The sequence below is a fragment of the Hakea prostrata genome, chromosome 7, assembly GCF_041222555.1.
Source record: "Hakea prostrata isolate BN-2017 chromosome 7, UWA_Hpros_2, whole genome shotgun sequence".
Taxonomy (NCBI): Eukaryota; Viridiplantae; Streptophyta; class Magnoliopsida; order Proteales; family Proteaceae; genus Hakea; species Hakea prostrata.
In genome coordinates, this window is record NC_142606.1 from 60,544,728 (window position 1) to 60,563,386 (window position 18,659).

The 18,659-nt window shown below is 38.1% G+C and overlaps 1 protein-coding gene across 2 annotated transcripts; it reads left to right on the forward strand.

The window, feature by feature from the left end:
- The first annotated feature begins 7,747 nt into the window (after positions 1-7,747).
- Positions 7,748-18,659, forward strand: LOC149011554 (protein arginine N-methyltransferase 1-like). Of its 2 annotated transcripts, XM_089161958.1 has the most exons (9): positions 7,748-8,187; positions 8,467-8,477; positions 9,348-9,503; positions 16,509-16,572; positions 16,687-16,829; positions 16,914-17,001; positions 17,196-17,311; positions 17,418-17,568; positions 17,667-18,653. In XM_089161958.1, the coding sequence occupies exons 1-9, from the start codon at positions 7,962-7,964 to the stop codon at positions 17,870-17,872; spliced, it is 1,161 nt and encodes a 386-aa protein (XP_089018084.1). In that variant the 5' UTR covers positions 7,748-7,961; the 3' UTR covers positions 17,873-18,653. The 2 variants fall into 2 exon arrangements, with proteins under 2 accessions (XP_089018084.1, XP_089018083.1); XM_089161957.1 differs by lacking the exons at positions 7,748-8,187; positions 8,467-8,477 and adding an exon at positions 8,593-9,124 and having other exon boundaries at positions 16,509-16,829; positions 17,667-18,659.

Here is an 18,659-nt window from a genome sequence, read left to right on the forward strand (position 1 = left end):
CAACACACCTATAATTATTCAAAAACCAACAAAATCTCACTTGCATTGCATGTAGTACTTTACTAGTTATACAAAGTGCGTGTATTCCTATTTCGTGGAAAATTTTAACTTGATGAATTTATCCTCTATTTTAATTGAAATACCTTTATTTTCTTATTACCTATCATTTATTTACCTTTTATTTTCTATTAATTTTTTCGGTCACATATTCTTGGTAATTTATTTAATACCTTTTAAAAAAATATCTTAACAGTAATTTTTTGCCTCCTCCACAATTTCAAAAAGAAATCCTTATTGGAAATTTAGTTAACTTTCTTTTCTTTTCTTTTCCGAAGAAATATTCTCCTGAATTTTATTAAACTCGAATAATGTGTGAGGATAGAGAAGCTCCGAGGGACATGGGGGCTCCAAGAGAATCTGTGTTCCAATGTTTGAAACATCCTGAGGAGGCAGGTAATGGAGGTGTTGGTGGTGGGGAAGGGAAGAATTCATATGCTGGTGTTGTGGGGAAAATCCAAGGTGCCTTAACATTGACTCTCTCCCATCTCCTGTGCATATTGGTTCTTATCGGAGAACTATGATACCCCAACAGGAGTATGATGAATTGCAAAGCATCCAATTTCGATGTTCATTGATCAACAGATCCAATCTTCGACTTACTTCTATGGATGTGTAGTGAGATCTAGCAAGGAAATCCTGAAAATTGAGTTCGGGGGTGGACTAACATTTGTTGGGATGAATTTTTATAATTTCTTCTTTCATTTATGAGGGCGATATGTTAGAGGTGTAGCGCGTCTTGGGTAATGGAAGGTGGCAAAATCAGTTTATTCACCTGCAGAGATGGCATCCGGATTTTAATATTCATGGTCCTCAACCAGTGGCCAAGCCAGTGTTGCAATTGAACCAATCCCTTGAGTTTAGAAAATAGATAATTGTATTAGCATAATGGACCCATGCAATTTCATTATGGCATTGTGAAAGGATTCTAGAAAATATAAAAAAATAATTAATCTCTCTTCATGATCAGTGGAATGAAGTAGAAGAATTAAAACCATTAAAACCCTTCAACAACAATTTCCTGTTTTGAGAAAGTCCAACTTGGTTGTGGATTCTCTCCCACGCAAGTCCATTACCTGTACGACAAAGCTAGTTTTGCCCATATCCATTCCTTGGATTCTAGAGGCATGTAATCTGGATTTTAGCCATTTTTCTAGCAATGAAATTAGTCTACTCTTCAACAACAACAACAACAACAACCAAAAAAAAAAAAGAAGAAAGAGAATTAATTAGGTCCAGAGTATGCTGTGTTTGTTAGCTTAGTCTCCACCTGTGTGATCCATGTAACTTATGGTGATATTCGTAGTCTGCTTTGGACTCAAGTGCTACGACTCAAAGATGATTTGACTCTCCTCAATAGACCTCAAGCAACTGCTAATATGGCTTGCAGTAGTCAGTCACGTAATTTTGGTGGCAACAATGCTCGTTGGATGGTTCCCATCGCCATGGCTATTGTGGACAATTTGGCAATTATCATGGTGGAATCTCATTGATCTTTTAGCCAGCCGCTCTTCTGACGATGTTGCCTCCCACTCTCACCATGGTTCTAGTGCTCATCCTTCATCTAATGAATGAAACATATTGTCAGATCTGCAACAAATGGCTCATAAGGCCCTTGATTGTCACCAGCGATCAGTCACATTCTTAAGGCCCTTCTCCTATACAGAAGGACATCGTTATTATGTTATGTTTCTTAATGCTTTTAGTAATTTATTTGGGTGTATCCAATTGCCCTTAAATCTGTGGCTTTTCTTGCTTTGGTAAGATACATGTTTTAATTCCTTGAGTAGATACAAAATGAGAGGTTAAGTGTTTTAGAAATCCCATCTGATGTAATGAACACCCTCTTGAGAGAATAGTAATGGATTTTACATTTTGAGATTGAGGTTGAATCGGAAAATAGGAACTCCAGGTAGTCCAAAAGGTTTGACCATCTAGTTATCTTGTATTGCCTTGTGCTTATGGTGACAAGTTGAGACCGATTTTAGATTATTTAAATGTGAAGTGAATTGAAGTATAATGTGAAAAAAAAAATCTGCTGAAGTTTAATGTTTAGACCTCCTTCTTAGTAACCGGTCTCGGTGTCACCAACATCGTGCCTCGCGTCAAACAATTGGGGTGCCTTTGGTACAGTCTTGGCCTATAGCCTAGTTGCCTTGAATAAGTAAGTTGGAGGGGTATTCTACACCTAATCCCTTAAGGCCATCTGGCTTGAGAGCGGCTGACCCAACACTCGTTACATAGGCCATCTAGAAAGCTTAAGATGCAAGACATTGCACGGACTAGAATTGCGACCATTAAAGAAAGAAGTGAAGTAATGTGCTTATAAAGGTGAAATGTCTAAGAAGGTCAATATTGCTTAGATCTTGAGTTCTTGGTATTATTTGGTACCTAGTTTAGTCTTATCAGAGGGTGAACTGGTAGACTGAAGATAAGACGAGACTTCTCGATTGAATTGTTTGCCTAGAGCTAGACTCAAGAGAGGGTGTAAAGAGCTTAACTGTGGGGGTGCCTATATTCCCTTCAATCTTTAATGGAGTGTCTTTGTCTTGGAATCTATCTTTTTACTCTTACTATTGCCAGAATAATTAGAAGATCACTTAAGAATTTTGTGTGTATATTCTCTGCAAACACTCACGAGACACAATTCGTCCACTAGAGTAACCTAGGGGTTTAAAGGCTTGTTGCACATGCTAAGTGCAACTGTGATTCCTATGAAAGTGAGTTAGGTTTTTCTTTATTTATTTCCCGTATTGCATTTTTTTTTCGTTTTGCTCGAGGACTAGCAAACACTCAAGTGTGGAGGTATTTGATAAGCATGCATTTACCATTATTTATTTGATTTAATTCCCCATACTTATTTAATTGAAGAGAGCTAATTGAGTATTTTTTGTGTATTTTTCAGGAATAAGGTGATTTTGAATATTAGAGATAATATGGAGTAAAGTTGGCAAATATATTCGATATTGGTGGATTTTAAATCATGGCATTTAATCTTGCTGCCCAAGAAATCATGAAAAGTGAGATCTTAGTCAAATTGGAAATAGGTGGGGGTCTAAGGAACAAAATTGGTAATAAATCTGAAAATCGTGTAAACAGACATACCTTCAATATTTTGCGCATATCTCACTTGTATGGGCTTGGATTGTGGTGATTCAAGATACTATGGAACGATATTGAAAATATCTACAACTTTATAGTTTTTAGTTTTTCCAAAATCCGAACGAATAAAGGTAAAATCTACGGGTAAAGAGAGGGGATTCATTGTGTGCGGGAGACATAAAAGAGAAGCCAGGCATAGAGAAGAAAAGAAGACGGCGAACGCGGCTCTCATCTCTCTCATTGTTGAAGAAGAAGACCACATCTCTCTCTCTCTCTCTCTCTCCCCTATGTTTCATCTTTATTTTTCTTATGAACTTTGTGATAATGAGTAGCTAGTTCCTTTTCTTTGGGATGTAGATGAACCATGCTTATTTCATTAATTTGATTGTTCTGTCTCTTCTAGTTAATTGTGTTTGAGTTTGGCCAAAGATGTTCTATAGCTCAGCGAACTAAGCGTGCCAAGCTTCCGCGAAGGACGATAGTCTTGCGAAGATAGGGCATATCTAGGAAGACCATCCCTAATTTACTTTGAAGTGTAGAGTTATATCGGTTAGGGAAAAGCATTGGGGATTCGAAATCCCAAAGATCTTAACATATTCATAGTTTAAGTTTTTGCATTAATTAATAGATTTAGTTTAAATTAGGTTGTGTTAAATTCAATCTTAGTAACTTAGCCTTTTACTTCCCCATAGTTCGACCCCGTACTTTTTGCTTGCTAGATTAGCAAAGGATTTTATTTTTGATTGGTTAGCGACACAATCAGAGCTAGTCGGTGAAGAGGACAAATGATTGGTGATAGAGAGCAAGGTGTGGGACATCCACATCCCCTTCTCCACATGGCCGCTAGCACACATACTGGACCTCCTTACGTCCCAAGAGCAGATGGAATGCACCAGGCTGTGAGTTCGACAACATACTATACTGGATTGAGCATTGGATGATCTTGTCCATTCCCTGTGATGAGGAGTGCGCTGCTGTTAAGAAAGACAAGTGCATGCTTCAACCTGCTAGAGTGATCTCACACGTTGATAGCAAAAACCTCGTGCCTAAAGGAGGGCACCAAGACAAGATCTCTCCAAAGGAGGCGCACGTCACCTATGCTCTCTACGTCGGCTTTCCGATAGACTTAGCCTACATCGTCCTGAATGCCATGTGGGCAAGGCACACACAAAAACAAGACTTGAGCTATTTCTTCTCTATTTTGGGATTCCTTCCTTCATTGTTTCATCCACCAAAACAAGCAATTTCTCCCCCTTTGGACCTCTTAAGAGAAAAACAAACTTGCCCTTCCATAAACCACATGGGATAACTCAAGTAATGGGCCATCCCCTACTTGGAGGGAAACCCTAGCCAAACAAAATCATCTTAACCTTCTATTTAAAAAGTGAATATATTCACTAAAACAAACAAATAAAATATTGAACATATGTCGTACCAAAAAAAAATACTAAGTATGTGTAAGGCTTCTTCTATACAATAGTTGAATGATCATTCCATGGACATTTAGGATGTTTCTTCCGTGTGTGGTTCTATATTGGAGTAATCCCCTAATTGCCAGATTGGTGACCTACTTTTCACCATAGAGGACCCAGTCCCTAAATTCATCAACAATAACTTAAAATTGAACATCATTATGTGGTGACCTTCCAGCACCGTAGCGGATCCAAGTTCCTAAATTTATCATCTGTACATAAAGCCTGGCCATAGACCAACATAAATCGTTTTATTTATTTTTTCTCGTTTTTTTTTTTCTTTACAAAAAATAAATAAAACATCTTTATGAAAAGGGGATAAAAAGGATTACAAGGAAAAATAAACACTCAAACTGGCAACAACAACTCCCCCAGTATACCCATCGCTCACCAGTTCCTTATCAAGTGGTATACTCAGTTGAGGGAGAATCCCCTGACCAAGAACCTTCATTAAGAAAACTTTCCACTCACTCAAAAAGAGAGAAAAACAAACTGCGAAACAGCATTACCTAACTAACAAGCCAAAGAACCACATATTACCTACTCTCTTTCTTTTCCTCTCATACTTTTTCCTAAAGAAAAGGGCAGCCGATCCTTATTTGAATGTGGATTTCTTACCACACAGTTAATATTAACAAGAACGGTGAGTTAAGATCTCTCTCGCTAAATTCATGTGTAAAGCCCAAATAAGGATGGAAATTCAGAACATAAATATCAACTCCCTCCCACAAGCATTACAACTTGAACGAAGTCCACTAGACATATGTTGGAGTTCGTATCAACCAAACCTCTCGTCCCAAGCAAGGTCTCTAAGGTCTCCCTTACCCATGCCCTGATTTTGACCCTGATTTTGGCCATGATTTTGGCCCTGACCCAGGCCCTGATTTTGGCCCCTGATCTTGGCCCCGACCAGTGCTCGATTTTGGCCCCGATCCTAGCCTTGATTTTGGCCCCGATCTTGGCTTGGATTCTCGGCTCGATCTTGGCCTTGATCCTGGCCTTGATTTTGGCCCTGTTATTAGCCCTGATCCTGACCCTGATCCTGGCCCTGATTTGAGTCTAAAGACTCTGGACCCTCCACCCACATGGAGAGGAATTAATTGTAATACATATGGGTGGATACTTGACATGTGTCAAATTTTATAAACATGATCATGTTTTGTAGAAAATTAATAAAAATAAATTATAACCTCATTACCAATGTAATAAGCATCTATTTGATTGTGACCCTGATCCTGACCCTAATCCTGACCCTAATTTTGGCTCTAATCTTAATATTAATTTGATGATGATCATGTTCTACAGTACTAGATTTTTACCCTGATCTTCATACTAACATTGATATGAGTCTTGATTTTGACATTTAGTCACTTTGATCATATTAGACTATAAATTCACTTTTTATATTATTTTTAAGGTAATTTTTATTTTTCCAACAAAGTCATTTTTAATTCAATAAAATATTGATTTTGTTTTTTGACTAAGGCGAGATAATATATTATAAATAATAAAAACTATTACATAAAGAATTAATATCTAACAAATCTATACCCCAACTTCTCATCATGAATATCTAACAAATCTATTGTGATATTTCAAAAAAAATTATTAAAAACATATAGCTATGTTTGTAACTAAAACTTCATTTTCTTTAACTATGAAAAAAATTCGTCGATTTACTTGTTAATAAGGTTTTGAATATGAATTTTTTTGCATTGAATAAAGATATCAATTTATTGAACAGTTGTGAATGAAAACATACCTACCTACGGCTTAAGTTCTTGACTTTGAAGACAAAATTTTCATTTATCAGATTCCTTTTGAATTCTAAATCTCTGATGTTTCTAAGTTTACAAAAAGAGTTTGTGTGACATTCTCTATAATTGACTTGACTTTCAAATATGCCTAAATTTAATTACAATTCTTCTCTCTACTTATTCTATTTCATGAATAATTTTAACTCTTTCGTCTTGAAGAAAAACCAAAGGAAAAAAAACAGAAGAGGAGAGAGAGAGAGAGAGAGAGAGAGAGAGAGAGAGAGAGAGAGAGAGAGAGAGAGAAACTTGGGGGAAAGACAAATTGGAAATTTGGAATGAAGTTTGACCATTGTCTTAGAAGCTAGAAATTAATTGAGAATTGAGATAAATCTTTTTCTTTTTCCCTTCGAGCTTACATATAATAACCATAATTTTCATCGAATAGCAAATTAAAAAACCCTAGAAATTTGGATTTCTCTATTTCTCTAAAATCTAAATGGGTATAAATAGTTAAATACATATTGAATATAAGTTTTGGATTATTTGTTGACATATTTACTATTTTATTTTCCAGAACTGAGTTTGGAATTTAAGAATTTAATTACTTTAATATGTATTTTAATTACTACCTGTCTTACATTTGATATTTACGATCAAAGATATGACCAATTAAAGCTAGGGACAAGGCCAATTAGGGCTAGGGACAGGGCCAATCAGGGTTAGGGCCAATCAGGGCCAGGGACAGGGCCAATCAGGGTTAGGGCCAATCAGGGTTAGGGCCAATCAGGGCCAGGGACAGGGCCAATCAGTGTTAGGGCCAATCAGGGCCAGGGACAGGGCCAATCAGGGTCAGGGCCAATTAGGGCCAGGGACAAAGCCAATCAGGGCCAATCAAGGCCAATTAGGGCTAATCAGGGCCAACCCATCCTGACCCAGCCCAATTAGGGCCAATTAGGGCGGGAATGGGCTCAAATTATATCATATAGGGCTGGGCTTGGGATCGCAAAAGCCCGGCCCAGTTGCAGCCCTACTTCGTAGACCTGTTTTTCAAAGTCCGGTTTCATTTAGTTAAATATAAGTATTTAATTTTAGCTCTTAGATTGGTATTATCCACAGGACAGTATATTAGAGCGTACTGGGCATGTGTCTTAGTTGGGTCCTGTGCATTAAATGCGCAAGACTATCAAGTCACACATTATGGGCCGTCGAATTGAAATCTCGACCGTTGAATTTCAACGGTCGAGATTCAATTTCAATCGAAATTTCAAATCTGACTGTCCAAAATCTCGACTGACACTTAATGGCATAACCCAAGCAATTTCAACTGAGCATTGTGGGTGACATTCTTACCAAAGAGGAGCCAAGCCCCCTCTATTTCGGAGTTCGAGAGCAATTTCCTCGATATATATATACCAGGCATTTTTTTTAGGTAAGAAAAATATAGGCCTCCAAACTCCATTCAAAAGCTGTACTCTACCGGAGGTCTTTCCCTCGAAGCCCCGGCCCTCGCTCTGCTGTTTCGTTATTGTAGTCCTGAGAGAACCCTAGCCTTAGGATCCAAAGAAGAAAGAGAATGGGTCGGAGAAAGGGTAATAATAAGCAGAGCTCATCTAGCAACCATGACAATGACTGCACTAGCCACCAGCAGGAGACGAGTATGATGATGGAAGACGAGGTCTTGGAAGAGACAACTGAGAGTTCTAACCTGGATGATCCTATCTCTGATAAACCGGATGCCAATGTCATTGGTGGTGACCCGACCAGCGCTGACTATTACTTTGATTCATACTCCCACTTTGGTAATTCCCTTTTCCCCTGATTGTCCCCTGTTCCTTTGTTGAGCTTCTGCAAGTGCCCTTTTTCCATATTTCCTTTATTTATAGAAGTTTCATTGTTTATATGAGTTATCTGAGGCTCTGGTTTTATTAGCGAATTATCGTTTAGAAGATAAGTGGGTTTGTTTGGGTTTGAAGCCTTTAATTGAATGTGAAGTTTTCCTGCTTCGTCTCCTTCTCTCTCTTTCTCTTTCCGTGGTCTTAGTGAGAACTTATTTTCCTCTTTGTTTTCCTGTTTTGCAGGTATTCATGAAGTAAGTATACTGGATGGATGTACAGATTTGGGAAATTTTGGTTTTTGTGAGTTCAGTAAAGGAGGAAAGATGGATATCTATCGATTAATTGGTTCTGATGCCAATAGGTGTTGAATTAGTTTATCCTCGTTACTTTTTGAGCAATATATCATTTGGGCAATGCTGTACGAAACCTGTATTCCTTTTAAGCCAAATGTGATTGCAAATTTTTGCTTTGGGTCTTTTCCATGGCTATGATTATTGTTGATATTTTGCTTTCAGACTTAATTATAGTCAAATGAGTCTGGGAGTGATCCCCGTGAGTGTTCTGTCTGTTTCCGTTGCCTTTTGTCAGGATCACTGGTAATGTATGAAATATTAGTTAGGAATGTTAGTTACATTGCCGAGAATCCCATGAAACTGATCATGCATGCACTTGTAGGTTCCTCAAAAGTCTGACATTCTCCTCTATCTAAATGAGACACTGCCAGCTCCTATTGCTTGATATCTGAAAAACCCAGAAGGTGAAGGAAGAATACCATGCCCTTTTCTTGTAGAATATTCGGTGGACTTCATGTTAAAGACATTTAAAAAAGTTGTTGTGGTAGGGTGAGGCATGGGAAGTTCCCTTGCCATATCAATGGGAGCAGCCAGCGAAGTTCCTTGAGGTCTACAATTACTCTGGGTCTCTGTTTCTTTTACTCCCTCCATGGTGCTATTGCTTGCAAATAATTTTAGGGCAGTTTTGAGTTTCCTTCACCGCAGAAATGTTATGTTTTGAAAATAATGCTTTGGTTTTCAGTTCTCTGTACCTCTTACTGTTTTTGAGCTAAATGCCTAAATGAGAATCCTAAGTGATAGAAACTCCTTCGTTTCATTGTCATCTTGTAGGAAATGTTGAAGGATAAAGTCAGGACAAATACATACAAAAATGCTATTTATCAGAATAGTTTCTTATTCAGGAACAAAGTGGTCCTTGATGTGGGAGCTGGGACTGGAATTTTGTCTCTGTTTTGTGCTAAAGCAGGGGCAAAGCATGTCTATGCTGTAAGTATGCCACTCCCCTTTCCTCAAACTCCAAAATGGTAAATCAATTTTTACTGCTACCCCTCCCTATGTTACATTCTTCCTGTGTTTTACATTCCATTATTTACACTTCTGACTACTAGAGTTCATTTTATTTACAATTCTGCCATTGTTACAATAAACCTACTACATGGAGATTGAAGGTGATTTAGGTTCCATAAAAAGCAAATAGAACTTTCTAACTTGACAACAATTTCTATGGTAGATGTCAAGCATGTTTATAATCTTCAAAAGATGAATCAAACATAGAAGAAATTGTGACCACTGAAAGTGAAGATCAAATTGATGTACCCAGTCTGATTGAAGTTGAAGTTAAGGAGTTGTTTGAAGGATGGATTTTGATTTTGAAACTCCACCAGGTTCCAGTTGAAGACATATCGTTTGCTAATGACCATTAGCAAGAGTAGCTGGTTGACCATGAGATGCATTGGATCGCTGCCCCATCAAAGTCAATACCTATGGATGCCAATCACATGATGTTTCTTTTCAACAGCGGGAGAGTTGTTGCAGACACAACGCCTTTAACCAACCCAAACCCAACTGGATTTCTAGAAAAAATGGATTGGGTTCAATACTTCAATTTGAGTCGTTGATCTGGACACTCCTTTATGTCATACCCATGGAAGACGCTTGAGATATTGAGTATGGAGCCCCTTGGTTTAATGAAGAAGCCGACAGGGAAAAGGATTTAGAAGAACAAACTAATCCCACTTCATGAATTCTAGGTGGGTTAGGTGACTTTTTCATTCAAATGCCCTTGAGGGATGGATTGAGGTGGGAGATAATTTTGGTTCTTAATTGTAGATATTTGTACCTTGCGCTTCTATTTTTGGTTTAGTTTGAGTAGCTTCTTAAAGCTGTTTGTTTAAGGACATAGAGTAGTGCTAAAGGTGGTGAGAGAGTGAGAGCATATACATGTCAAACATTGGTAAACTCAACAGTCTTAAGGTTGAAGACAACCTAATATGTCTCAAGGTATTTGACCCTTTATTTACTGTATTTCCTGAAATTACCCAATGCGTAAATTTTGTGATGTAGGGGGAACCTTAAGGATAAGAGATCCTACAAAGGTTGGTTGTATAAGCGAAGCTAGAAGGACAAAGCCTAAGGACATGCTGTAAATAATTGCTAGCAACAACATGTATGATATTTAGTTCGACATAAATCTAATGAAGCAATGAACAATAGAAGTTCAAGCTATTGACAAGTACCTAAAAGGATATTAATAGGGGAACTTGGTAGTATAATACATAAATTGATGAAGCTTGTTGAGAATACACATGGTCCAAGGCTGCAGCCTTGGTGTGCATGCCTTGGATAATCTTCCTTGGTGCTCAAGTTGTCTACCTTCCCTTCCTTTTTCAGACACGGTTCCTTAGTCATGAAGAGTTAGACAATGTAGAACTTTCTATTTACACACAGTTTCTATTTTCATGTTCTTTCCTTTTTAGGAACTTTCTATTTTCTGTTTTTGTGAGAGTACTATTAGTTTCCTTTTATGGAGAGCAAGTTAACTTGCTTCCCGAGTTGTAATTGAGCCTAGCAGCATTATAAATAAAGGAGGCTGTGATTCTAGGCTCTGTTGCTAGAATTGCAGCCCACTGTTGCAGATTCTTCGGTCTTCTTCTTCTTCCTTTCTTCTATTTTCTTCTTTATTCTCTTTCATGTTTTGCTACTGTTTTGGTTTATTAAAGCTTGTGTTCTAACATGGTATCAGAGCTATATTGAATCAAAACAGGATTGTACTCAGTGTTCTCTGCTGAAGTCCTTATTCAGTGATTCCTTTCTTTGGTGTGCAGCCACCTATTGCTGTACTAACATCATGTTAGATCAGATGAATATATGAACTGATCTATTCTATTTCTTACCTCCTAATTATCCCAGAACTTGATTGATTACTTTGATTTATTATTTTCTGCAGTTCCACATCCTTCTGCAGGTCTATTTTTTTCCTTTTCTACAAACGCCTATTCGATTCTGTGTTGCAGAATTTTTCTGTTATCCTTCTTCTAGTTCTGTGCTGTGTTATCTACTCTTATACACTATGTTTTCAGTCACTGGTGATTCGATGACAAGCACTGCTGAATCCAAGGGCTCTCAAGGAGATACGATGAACGTACAGATTACCTCCATCAAATTAAAAGGAAGCTCTAATTATTTGCTGTGGTCTCAAGTGGTTCATATTTGCATTCTTGCAAAGGGTACGCTTAAGTTCATTGAGAGTGAACCTCCTACTGAGTTTGACAAATCCTATCTTGGTTGAACTCTAGGTGACGCAATTATTAAGATTTGGTTGTGGAACAGTATGGAGCTTGAAATTGCTGCTAATGTTATGTTTCATAAAACTACAAAGGGGATATGGGATGATCTACAATAGACATATTCCCAAGCAAAAAATACGACTCGTATTTACATTGTCTATGAGAAGATATTTTAGTTTAAATAAGGTGATAAGTCACTTCAGGATTATTACAACTTTTCTTAAAGGTATGATGGAAGAGTTAAATATGTTTCAGCCTCTTACTACTGATATTAAGAAACTTAAAACTCAAAGGAATGAATTTTTTGTTGCTGGTTTAAATCCTGAATTGAAGTCTGTCGAAGGCCACCTCCTAGCCGATGAACATGTTCCTAACCTTAATGACGCCTATTATAGACTTCAGCGGAATTGCCTTACTTGAAGGGGGTTCCTCTAGAAATAAAAATAAGGGAGATATTTCAGCTTTTACTACATCTTGTGGAAGAGGACGTGGTCGTGGTTTAGGAGTGTTAGTAGGCCTTCTAGAAATCGTGGTGTTCAACAGTCTGATAAGGCGTCTAGGCTTTGTACTCATTGTGGTAAAACTGGACACTTGGTGAGCTTGTTAGGCCAAACATGGAAAGCCAAAGTGGGCCAAACAACTTGCCAATCATGTTGTATCGGACGGTGGTACTGACATAGTAACAAACAATGATATTGGTCTTGGGATCTTTTTCGGGGGCATGTCTAAGACTCTTTGAGATGACGTAAGCCAAATCTTTTGATGTCTACAAAACATTGAGACCGCTGCTTCTACACTGGTATTTCTGCTGCCACTCTTCTTTCTTATGCAAGTAACACAACTCTTCTCACTTCTACATCCACCCCTTGGATCATTGATTTAGGGGCTTCTTCCCACATGACTAGTAAATCATCTCTGTTTAGTTCTTTCTCTAAATCTACAACTGGTAATTCTATGTTGATGACATTATTCTTATAGGCAGTGATATTGGGGCTATCAATACAGCCGAGGTATTCTTACAAAAATCTTTTCAAACCAAAGACTTGGGTGATCTACAGTATTTCTTGGGAATTGAGGTAGTTCAAAGTAAACAAGGAGTTAGTTTATCTTAAAGAAAGTATGTGTTGGATCTTTTGGAAGAAACTGACATGCTTGTCTCTAAACATGCTGATATTCCTATGGATCCTTAGTTGAAGTTAGGAGTAGATGATGATGACTTATTAGATGATGTTCGTCGTTATAGAAGTCTTATTGGGAAACTGATTTATCTCATCGTCACTTGTCCAAATATTTCCTATTCAATTGGTGTGTTAAGCCAGTTTATGCAATGTCCTAGAAAGGCCTATTGGAATGGAGCTATGAGAGTGTTTCGATATCTTAAGAGGGTGCCTGGTAAGGGGCTGATCTATTGATCAAACAAGAGTATGGATTTGGTTGCTTTCTCTGATGCAGATTGGGTAGGGTCTGCATCTAACCATCGATCTACTACAGGATATTGTATTTTTGTTGGTGGAAATATTGTAACTTGGAGGAGTAAGAAACAGTTTACTGTTGCCAGTTCCAGAGCTGAGGGCGAGTACAGAGCCATGGCCCACACAACTGCCGAGTTGATGTGGCTTCATTCCTTCTTGGAAGAAATGGGATTTTCAATTTCTAGTCCTATGAAAATGTTTTGTGATAATTAGGCTGCTCTTTATATGGCTAGTAATCCAGTTTTTCATGAGAGAAAGAAACATATAGAGGTTGATTGTCACTTTATTCATGATGCAGTCAAGAAGAAAATCGTTGAAACCCCCTTTGTGAGTTCTACTAATCAGCTGGCGGATTTGTTCATTGAAGCTTTGTTCAAGCCAAGTTTTCATTCTATTTGTTGCAAGCTGGGCATGGGAGATTTGTATGCTCTAGCTTGAGGGGAAGTGTTGAGAGTACGCATGGTCCAAGGGTGCAGCCTTGGTGCGCATGCCTTGGACAATCTTCCTAGGTGCTCAAGTTGTCTACCTTCCCATCCTTTTTCATACAAGGTTCCTTAGTCATGAAGAGTTAGACAATATAGAACTTTCTATTTTCACACAGTTTCTATTTTCATGTTCTTTCCTTTTTTTAGGAACTTTCTATTTTCTGTTTTTGTGAGGAGTACTATTAGTTTCCTTTAATGGAGAGCAAGTTAACTTGCTTCTCCAGTTGTAATTCAGCCTAGCAGCATTATATATAAAGTAGGCTGCGATTCTAGGCTCTGTTGCTAGAATCGCAGCCCACTGTTGCAGATTCTTCATCTTCCTTTCTTCTATTTTCTTCTTCATTCTCTTTCAAGTTCAGCTACTGTTTTGGTTCATTAAAGCTTGTGTGCTAACAAAGCTCTTGATGAAAACTTGGCAATGCATCAATTTGAAGATTGCTGACATAAAATTTTAGTCTTTTATTTATTTGTTTATTGGCTGCATATTTGTAGACCTAACTTGCAATCCATTATTATACTGCCAAGTTTCCCTTTCCTGTATTAAATACTTGAATTCCACTGTTTACAATATAATGATGTAGTAGCCCATGTGGGAGACTTCACTAACCATAAAATCCTAGTATCTCTATGAATACAAGTTGGGCGTAGCAAACTGGGGGTCTAAAAAACGAAATCTAAGGTTATTCTTTAAGCATCATTGTTCTTAAACCTAAAAATCTTAAGGCACTAGATGTAATTCCCCCCCCCCCCCCCCGGCTTCTAGAGAAAGAGAGGATTTTGATTTTTGCTTGAGGCGCTGTAGTTTTCAAATTTAATCAAAAGGTCATCCATGGTCATATGAAGAAAGGACTAGATAGAAAGTGCCTGCTACCAAGCAGCTTACAAGTAAAATAGAAATTTCCTATAGGAAATAGTAGCAAACTGAAATCAGAAACTAATAAAACTATGGAATCCAGCCTTTTAAACAAACACAAATACAAAAAAGAAAGAAACAAATTAGAAACTACTAGATACCTAGTGTTAAAATTTGGGACCTTGCAACCAGCTTAAAGATGAGAGAAGAGAGAATCTGGGAAGAAGAAGAAGAACGAGGAAGAGGATATCAGAAGCAGGAAAGGGAGCCTACTATTGGATTAGTTTCATCCCAATTGCAGGCCTTGTTTTTATAATAATTCAACAGAAAAGGACAGATCTGACCCTAATTAGTTTGGCGGCACATTACGTAATACACAGAAAGGAAAACCAATCCTTAACCTAATGTTACACTAGGTCAAAAATACCCCTAGTGTTGCCGCTAATGTTTGACACTTCCCCTCAAGCTGGAGCATACAAATCACGCATGCTCAGCTTGGTACAATTAAAACTAAAACTAAGAGCAAACATCCACTTGGTAAAGTTATTTGCTAATTGGTCAAATGAGGAAACAAAGGGAGTGACAATTAGTTTCTTCGTCACAGCATCTATGACAGAGTGGCAATCCACCTTTATATGTTCGGTGCACTCATGGAACATCGGTTTTGCTAGTAATATAGGTGGCAGTGTTATGTATGTGGGCCCAATTCTGCGTGACTGGGGGGGGGGGGGGGCAGCCCCCTGCAGGGAAGAAATTATTTTTGTGTACCTGATTTTCATGGAAATTCTTCATCCGACGGCCCGAATTACGCTCAGATATGGACGGTGCTGATTATATCTCGGTTTAGGGTTTTGGGTATAAATATGTAACTCTCCTCCTGTAATTATTTTTATTAGTTTGTTGAAAATTAGTGGATTGTTTGGCGGCCATGGGTTTTCTTCCCCTTGAGAGTTTCCCACGTAAAGTCTTCTGTGTTCTATGTTTGATCGTTTTCCTCTTTCATTGTGTGATTGTTCCTCGGTTTCGATCCTAACAAGCAGCTTGGTTGTCACAGTACATTTTCTTTGAAGAATCTACAGAAAATCTCAACTCAAGAAGTAATGATCTAAGCCACATGAGTTCAGCGGCAGTATGCACCATGGCTCTATGCCCAGCCTCAGCACTAGACCTTGCAACCTAAATTTACTTTCAGTTTTCACATTATTTGACAAACATCAGTTGATGCACACATGGGTCGACCCATAGCAAACCGAGTAGGGTTGTCGAACCCCAGTATTGCATCAGTTTAACTCTTCAACACTATTCGGGAGGCCCTTCAAGCTTGAGGTTTCGGCCGTTTCCCTATATTAGTCTGTGTATCCAATGACCAGAAGACTTTTGACAATTCCGGACCTTTTTTATGCCTCAAGCACTAACTGAATGATATGCCGGGCCTAACTGGCTTCATTGATCATGATGAGATGAATTTGTAGCCTCACTATCAATACTGCGGCTGCCAATGCTTGAGAAGCCATCACCTGATGACTCTGCCTTCTTGAATGAAGAAATCAAATTCAAGATGAGTCTCGAAGAGAGAACTAAAATCTCTAGTGTGTAAGAATCAATATATAAACAGTTTATTGTATCATCAGTTAATAGTTTTGTAATCATATTGAACAGTTTGTTTTCTTTCATACAGAACCATACTAATTTTTGTTGTCTGAAACCAATTCATAATTTTTGGTTCATTTTGATGGCAGTTCAAGTTTGGTTTATTGCTTTCAGTTCATTATTGGCATCCATAGATTTAACATTAGCTTTGCATTCTAATAGTACGATATATGTGTATGTTGTTTGCTTCATAGTTTATGTCATGCTGTCAATGAAATTGGTGAAATAAACATTTTCTGTTGCAGGTTGAGTGCTCCCACATGGCAGATATGGCAAAGGAGATCGTAGAAGTCAATGGCTTTTCAAGTGGTGATTATCATTCTGGAAGCCTCTTGATTATTGTATATATGTATTTGTTAAACTTACTGCTGCATTATTGGTTCATTTTATCTCATAATTATAATTTTTTTTTTCCAATCCCAGTTATCACAGTTTTGAAGGGTAAAATTGAAGAGATTGTACTGCCAGTTACTCAAGTGGATATCATCATTTCAGAATGGATGGGGTATTTTCTCTTGTTTGAGAACATGTTAAATACAGTGCTATATGCACGCAATAAATGGCTTGTAAGTTATCTGTTTATATCACATTGCTTCTGTCGTGTATCATCCATATTTTGGTTGTTCTTATATGAATCTCCCTCTTTGTAGGTAAATGACGGAATTGTGCTCCCAGACAAAGCTTCTCTATATTTGACGGCCATCGAAGATGCTGAATACAAAGATCACAAGATTGAATGTGGGTCTATTCTATTGCCTTACCTTAGAATTATGTCTTTTTGTTTATATTACACCAAATACTTGTTGAATTTGATTAACTCATCACGGATGGGGTCCCTATCTGGTTTGTGAATGAAATATTTCATTTCATTGTTAGTGACACTGTTGGAACATGTTGCTTATCGCTGTCCACGAAATCATGTGATTTTTCAGTCTGGAATAATGTATACGGATTTGATATGCACTGCATCAAGAAGCAATCAATCATCGAACCTCTAGTTGACACCGTTGGTCAGAACCATATCGTTACAAACTGCCAATTACTTAAGGTGATGACGAAACTCTGCTATTTCTTTCTTTTCCGTCACTATAACAAGTTTAAGGGTTTTGGTGATATGTTGATTAACATAGTTGAATTCGGTTCCCCCAACTCAGACTATGGATATCTCCAAAATGACTATGGGGGATGCTTCCTTTACGGCTCCCTTCAAGCTTAGAGCGGAATGCAACGATTACATCCATGCTCTGGTTGCATATTTTGATGTTTCATTTACAAAGGGTCACAAAACTACTGGGTTCTCAACAGGTTTCCCCCCCCCTCCTTCTTTCTTACCTTGTGATATTAGCTTTTGGGTTTCTCTATGTAGACTTCAGCTCAATGTGTCTGAAAAATTTAAATTCCAGGGCCAAGATCAGAGGCCACCCATTGGAAACAAACAGTGCTATACCTGGAAGATGTAATAACCATTTGTGAAGGGGAGGCAGTGGTTGGAAGCATGACTGTGGCACCCAACAAGAAGAATCCCCGTGATGTAGACATAAAGCTCAAGTATTCATTGAATGGCAAGCGTTGCCAGGTATCAAGAACTCAACATTATAAAATGCGTTGATTTGTGCTGTGTTCCTTCATGACAAGAACACTCTAGGGCCTCTCCTATATCGCCACTATTTATAGGTTGATTCCGTGAGGGAGCTACATTTTTGTCTATAAATATTTTTGGTGACTCCAGGAGCTGAGTAGCCCTGCTGTTTAAATTAAATTAAGTTGATTCGCCTGACTAACCCCAAAATTGAACTTTTATCCAGTCTCTAAGTCCATATCTTCTACACGTCAAGGTAAAAGTTAATGCTCTGCTCACACCTCTCCACCACATATTAGGAGAGGGTTCATGTGGGTTTTGTTGAGGTCTTATCTTTGATTCAGCACTTAGAGGTGGGCCCCTCATCTATTATAAGGTGAGAAGTGTGAGGAAAACACAAACTTCTAGCCTGATAGATAACAACAATAAGCCTTGTCCCAACTAAATGGGGTCGGCTACATGGATTATTGCCCTTCAATCAGTTCTGTTCGAGGCCATGCTAGATACAAGGCCTAAGCTATACATATCCTTTCTCACCAACTTCTCTTAAGGTTATCTTAGGTCTACCCCTAACTCTTCTAGTTCTTCAATTTGGATTATATCACTTCTTCGTACATGGGCATTTATAAGTCTCTATTGAACGTGGCTGTGCTACCTCAAACGATTTTCTCGAAGCTTATCACTTATGGGAACAACTCCCAGACCAGCTCTAATATGATCATTTCTTATCTTATTCATCCTAGTTTTGCCACTCATCCATCTTAGCATCCTCATTTCTGCTACACTGAGTTTATCTATATGATTCTTTTTAACAGTC